Source organism: Macrobrachium nipponense, chromosome 6 (assembly GCF_015104395.2).
Source record: "Macrobrachium nipponense isolate FS-2020 chromosome 6, ASM1510439v2, whole genome shotgun sequence".
NCBI lineage: Eukaryota > Metazoa > Arthropoda > Malacostraca > Decapoda > Palaemonidae > Macrobrachium > Macrobrachium nipponense.
This window is the reverse complement of record NC_061108.1, coordinates 119,832,494-119,839,426: the sequence shown is the minus strand read 5'-3', so window position 1 is coordinate 119,839,426 and position 6,933 is coordinate 119,832,494. Positions and strand designations below refer to the sequence as shown.

General features: G+C 38.2%; 1 protein-coding gene across 4 annotated transcripts in view; it reads right to left on the bottom strand.

Annotated features, from left to right (window-relative positions):
* Positions 1 to 1,961: 1,961 nt before the first annotated feature.
* The window catches only part of LOC135216067 (alpha-(1,3)-fucosyltransferase C-like), a 19,765-nt gene continuing 14,793 nt past the window's right edge, over positions 1,962 to 6,933 (bottom strand). For 3 of the 4 annotated variants that reach the window (XM_064251059.1, XM_064251060.1, XM_064251061.1), the window contains one exon: positions 6,271 to 6,332. In XM_064251059.1, coding sequence (XP_064107129.1) covers positions 6,327 to 6,332 — 6 coding nt within the window. In that variant the 3' untranslated portion in view covers positions 6,271 to 6,326. Of the gene's footprint in view, positions 2,175 to 3,175; positions 3,290 to 5,165; positions 5,356 to 6,180; positions 6,333 to 6,933 lie in introns of those variants that run through there. The other variant, XM_064251063.1, reaches the window with a different exon arrangement.

The window sequence follows — 6,933 nt, the reverse complement described above, 5'->3', positions numbered from 1 at the left end:
TTAACGCTAATGTTGTCTGAACCAAATCGTGAATTGTTTTGGGGAAAATCGTTTGAAACGGTATACATTCTAACGAATACCTTTCCAGAAATCGGGTGCTCTCAGCGGCTTCCAGTAGAAATGTGCAAAAGAGCTTTAGGTGGCCCTTTTTTTTTTCCTTTTTTTATCCGTGCATACCAGTCGGTTTAAAATAAAAATGAACTTACATAGTCCCATAGTTCGAATTGTTGTTGAAGATTAAGCTGGCCTTATGCCAGCACGGGCGCTTGCTCTTAGAGCAGCCCATAGGATAGTTAGAAGATTTAGAATTTCACAATTCTACGACTTTTAAGGGAAACAAACTTCGTCCTAATTTTCTAGTTGATTCCCTAAATACGATATTCATGGGTAGAATCTCTTCAGCGTTCAGTTTAGATGAAAGAACACCAGTTTAGCACGATGATAAATTAACCTGACAAAATCAGAATAAAACTGCACGTCTGGTCATGAATATGATAAAACTCCTGTATCAGCATGACAAAGAAAACGAGAGATAAAGCTCCCGTATCAGCATGACAAAGAAAACGAGAGATGAAACTCGTGTATCAGCATGACAAAGAAAACGAGACTTTTCACGGTTGGATAATAGAAGACCGTAGCCGTGACCCGTGGTCACCTGGCTGTTCTCGCTCCTTGTGAAATTAAAAGGGCCGGATTTGAATCGTCCAAGAAATCGTCAATATAGGGAGGTTAGTATTTAAGCCCATATGATTTGATTAAAAACTAAATATTTATGTTATGTCATATAGAATATGCTGGTTAGTTGTCATTAAATTTTTTATGATCAACAAGTATATTTTTTTTACATCCTATTGTATAAATTTGTATTTTTCTTAATCAAAATATATGGGTCTCAATGCCAACTTTCCTCTATTAACGATTTTTTTCTTGCCGTTTTTCATATACGGCCCCAGACAAGTGGCCAAGGGAGCGTTGGTGATTGCGTTACACTACGGCACTCCATAGTTTTAGCTGGTAAGTGACAAATGAACATCGTGCTGCTGAAAACTCATGTATCAATATCAACTGTGTCCTGCATGCGTGATCTGAACTTATCATATGACACGTTGTCCATAGTAAGAATTATTTTCCTCATATATTTTTTTTTAATAACTTGACGGTATTCGCCTTAATTAAACCATTTAGGTTAATCATACGGGACACCTGCTAATTAGGGAGAGCGTCTCCCACCTGTTCGAGCGGACAAGAGGGTAGGTATACAACAGTATCTTTTCGACTTGTCTTAACGCACACACACACATATCTTACATACATCCATCCGTACATACACGCACACACACACACACACACACACACACACACATATATATATATATATATATATATATATATATATATATATATATGATAGATATATATATATATATGATTGATTGATTGATTGATTGATTGATTGTAGTGTGTGCTTTTCTTTGTTACCTGGGTACAGTTTCCTGCATTCAAAGCTTTTACCTGATATTTAATCTAAAAAAACACGCACATACGCAAAAAATACGCGCATACACTAACACACGCACTGGCTCACACAGTGTGTGCGTGCGTGTGTGTATTTTTGCGTGTATTTGCTTGTCTTTTTGGATTAAATAGCACGTAAAAGCTTTGAATGCAGGGAGCTGAACTTAAGTAACGGGAAAAAGCGCATACTGCAATCAATAAAAAACTAATCGACGAATAGATGCATAAGTAAATCAAAGCGAGGAAAATGAAGCTGCAGAAGGTTTTAAAACTTTGGTTAGATGCTCATTACGTAGCGTAAAGCAATCAAACATGGCATTTTACAAGACAACCGACGGGGAACAATTAAATGGAGTTTCTGTTCGGCAAAACATACTTGAAATGAGGGAAATATTACCCGTCCCAACTATCCAGGTAAACTGAAGGTATATTAAGAATGAACCACAAAAAATGACAAACGTTTATTGTATGTTGAAAAACTTGGTTGAGCATCTGCGCTTTTTCAATTTTTTTATTTTTATCGAGTTTCATTTCGAAAAGAACCGTCAATTCTTCAAAGGTCTGTAGAGGTATTATTTCCTCCCTCGCATTTTGAAACAGTTGAGAACCATTCAATGACGTCAGCGTATCGACCGTCTTCAGTCCTCCTTGCCGAGTTCCTGTTTGCCAAGAAACAATTTTATTATTATTAACTATTATGGTTATATTAGATTCAAACTGAGTAATCCTTCCACAAAATAAGCCTGAAAGGCCGACAATTAACAAGAATAAAACAGAAAGAAGATAGGAATGAGAAGAACAAATGAGTAACAAGTAAATCAGCAAACAGAAAAATGTGCGCAAACGAACTCAGAGAAACTAGGTCGGAGATGAATAGCGCTTTCATATAATATCATTACAGCCTCCCATACACTTGCGAAAAACGGCAACAATTGTACTGTCTGGAAGACCTTTTCAGTTTCAATGCGAAGGGGAATAAAAGGCTTCTGGTGGTGGGTCATAGTCCTTTAAATTATCTACACGTTTATAGTTCTAAACGTTATAAGATCTACGTTGTTCTTGTATAGCAGGTCACCTGAGATGTGGTTATTTCATAGATGAGGGAACTTTGATACAACAGACGTGAAAAGAAGAGTATCCCACCTTGCAAAGTATTTAATTTCCACAATATAAAAACTTAGAATATTCTATTTCCTCGTTTAGCATGAAGATTCTCTATGATGGAACTGATAATGCCACTGGTCAGTTGATTAATATGACATTCGGAGAGAAGAATCCTTATTTATGTACTATAGGGAAAATATATGAATTTTGTCTAAATACTCATTTAAATTCACTGAGAACCGTCCACTGCTGAGAAGGAAAGAGAATAAAGCACATTTTTGTTCATGAAGTAAGTCAAGTTCTACTGGTTTGTTTGTATGGTGTTTTTACGTTGCACGGAACCAGTGTTTATTCAGCAACGAGACCAACGGCTTCACGTGACTTCCGAACCACGTCGAGAATGAACTTCTATCACCAGATATGCGCATCTCTCACCCCTCAGTGGACTGCCCGAGAATCGAACTCGCGGCCACAGAGGTGTCAGGCCAATACCAAGTCGACCACGACACTGAGGCGCTTCTACGAGTAAGTAATAATAATGATCTTTTTAACTAACCTGTCTTTCGAGAGCTGCGTTGGCGCCCCGTGCAGCTTACTACACAGGTCACAGACAAACGGAGAGAAAGGGAAGCCGGACTCTACAACATAATCTTTCTTCCATTTGAAGTAACTGCAATAAACAATGATGTTCTTGATTAATGGATTAATTAATTCTGCTCTGTAGGAATCATTATGCTGTGAAATAACGGGATCAAAACTTCCTGATAAACTTCATGAATTCACAAGCGTAAGCTTTTTCCCACGCTGTATTGCAGTATCTAGCAGTTGCTGAGAATGTACAGATTATGATGATGAAGTTGCCAACGGTACGTGATGTAAAGACTAAGCTTCCACAACAAATGTTGTCAAGCGTACTTTAATTTCAGCTGAAATGATTTCCAGGGTTGATTGCTAACTTAAGAATCCTATATATATCAACTCATCTAGTATGCTGCTCAGAAGCATGTCCACTAACTATACTCTTTTTTTTCCATCTGTCCATCCGCCTGTGGTGGTCGCGCATGGTAACACTGTGTGTAAGTTTTAGGTAAATAAAAGGATATCTGGGTGTACATTTACAGCTGAAAAGTGTTTTAATAATTTACTGTATGCGAATTACACCGTTAATATTCGAAATAGAATACTATTTAAAGCCCGGGATGCAGTGTTACCATGCGCAAATACCACAGGCGGATGGACAGATGAAAAAAAAAAAGAGTATAGTCTAGTAGTCTCTAGGCAGTCCTATTTGTGTCACATTTCCATGACATACAAGGTCTTGTCAATGAAGTGATTACTTGCTCTTTGCCTTTACCACTGCAGACTCACGTAACCCACGTGACTTAGACCTAGCAACACTAAGCCATGCCTAACCACAATGTTTGATACTATATGCTCCATTCACATATTTGCCATAGGGGGCAACAAAGGTGCTTCGTCATGTTAAGAACCGAATTGTGCCTCTGTAGGGCATGGTGACAATTTCTTCATAGTTGGGCTTTCATCTCATTCATCCAGGCTGACTCAGCAAGAAGTGGTGGCAACTTCCTCGTAATTGGCCAATCATTTCATATAACCAAACTTACTCAGCAGGAAATGCTGATAATTTGCTCATAGTTGGCTTACTATCTTATATATCCAGACTGACTCAGCAGGGAATAGTGACAATTTTCACATAGTTGGCCTATCATCTCATATATCCAGACTGACTCAGCAGAGAATAGTAACAATTTCCACATAGTTGGCCTACCATCTCATATAACCAAACTTACTCAGCAGGAAATACTGATAATTTGCTCATAGTTGGCATACCATTTCATATATCCAGACTGACTCAGCAGGGAATAGTGACAATTCCCTTATAGTTGGCCTACCATCTCATATATCCAGGCTGACTCAACAGGAAATACTGATAATTTCCTCATAGTTGGCCTACCATTTCATATATCCAGACTGACTCAGCAGGGAATAGTGACAATTTCTACATAGTTGGGCCTACCATCTAATATATCCAGAATGACTCAGCAGGAAATGCTGATATTTTCCTCATAGTTGGCCTACTATTTCATATATCCAGACTGACTTAGCAGGGAATATTGATAATTACCTCATAGTTGGCCTACCATCTCATGTATCCAGACTGACTTAGCACTAAATGCTGATAATTTCCTCATAGTTGACCTACCATCTCATATCCAGACTGACTCAGCAGGGAATAGTGACAATTTTTACATAGTTGGGCCTACTATCTCATATCCAGACTGGCTCAGCAGGGAATTGTGGCAAATTTCTCGAAGTTGGCCTAACATCTCATATATTCAGACTGACTCAGCAGGGAATAATGCCAATATCCACATAGTTGGCCAGACTGACTCAGCAGGAAATGCTGATAATTTCCTTATAGTTGGGTCTACCATCTAATATATCCAGACTCACTCAGCAGGGAACGGTGATATATTTCATCATAATCGGCCTACCATCTCATAAACCCAAATACCTAATCTTACCTGTTATACAAAGTGCTGTTGTTAGCCACTGCGCGTAGGTAAGAGGCCAGGGCTTTAGGGCTCTCAAAATCCCTGGCATTTATGAAGGAGTGGTTGGGCGCCACTGTGGAGTAGTTTCCTCCACCGAAGACGACGGGAATGGTGTCCATCTGAAGAGCCTTGAAGAACTTCTCAGTGATGTAGTCTTGGCCTGTCATGGGGCGAGGGTGCGACATCAGGCGACATTGTTGAATTTCCACTGCTATTATACACACACACACACACACACACACACACACACACACACACACACACATATATATATATATATATATATATATATATATATATATATATATATATATATATATATATATATATGTTATGTTCAGGATATTACCATCTAGGTTCCTTATACGTAGATGAAGTTGTTTATTGTAATCATTCGAACAATACACAGTCAAATGCCTATTGCTTGTGAGATTCCCATCCAAAGAACAAATCGCTCAATAATTAAAAGGAGAAAAATGTAGCTAAGCGAAGTGGAACAAATCAACAAGAGACAGATAGGTGCATACTTGGTAAGTTTTGGCCGAATGATTATTGACAAATCAACAAGACACAGATGGATGCGTACTCAACAATTTTGCCGAATAATTATTGACAAAGCAACAAGACCCAGATGGATGCTTACTCGACAATGTTTGCCAAATATTGTCAAATCAGCAAGAACCAGACAGATGTGTACAGTTTTTGCCAAATAGTGACAAATCAACAAGAACCAGATAGATGTGTACTCGACAGTTATTGCCAAATATTGACAAATCAACAAGACCTACATTGATGCGTACTCGACAATTTTTGCCAAATATTGACAAATCAACAAGACAATTTTTGCCGAAGTCAAAAAGTTTTGGAAAATTTTGTAGGTACTTTGAAGTGGCATTGCTGCTTCTGTCAATTTTGTAAACATCAATATCCACAATCCTGCCAGGACTACTGTGGTACTTTTAAACCCTAGAAATGGCTGACTTACACAAGGAATTCTCGAAAGCAAAGTAGAACATGTAGGAATTCATCAGTTTGTAACAGTCGCTTTGTGTTTTTTCGTTTTTCAAGTTATGGAGAATCGTCCGTTTTCCGCACTTGAGTGGTCCGCAGCCTCCGTAGATGTGCACGTTCTCATATCTATAAAAAAATAAAAAATGAAAAATGGATAAAATATTAAGAGACGATCGTGCTGATGCAGTTGGGCGTATTTCAGTATGTTCTGTTGATATTACCAATGACTTTTCTGTATCTGTGGTAATAACTACTTGAGTTTAATTTGATCAACCTTATATCTTTTGGTTCGCCGGTGTGTAGAGTAATTCACAGAGGAAGTCATACTCACGGACGGAAATGATTACTTGGTTGAACTGTACGTCACATATCGTAAGGGGTGTAGGCAAGGTCCGTTAATTAAAGGACCTTGGGTGTAGGTAGTGTCAAAAATTAATTACGAAAATTGGTGAATAACATTCTCTCATGATACTAACTTCATTGATCTTCAGCTTCTTTCAGTAATTTTAATCATGAAAATGGGGTCTGTATCAAACCGTGCAAAATTACTTGTAGTCGTAATAATTGTCGACCGACAGCAATTGTACTGATTACATCTGCGTAATAATTTATGCATGAAATCAACTGAATGAGTCTTTTTAATTCAGGTGAAAAAGATCAAATCATATGCTAAACTTTTGCCCACACGAGCAGCGGTAATGATCGATGGTGCGTATTTCACCCCAGA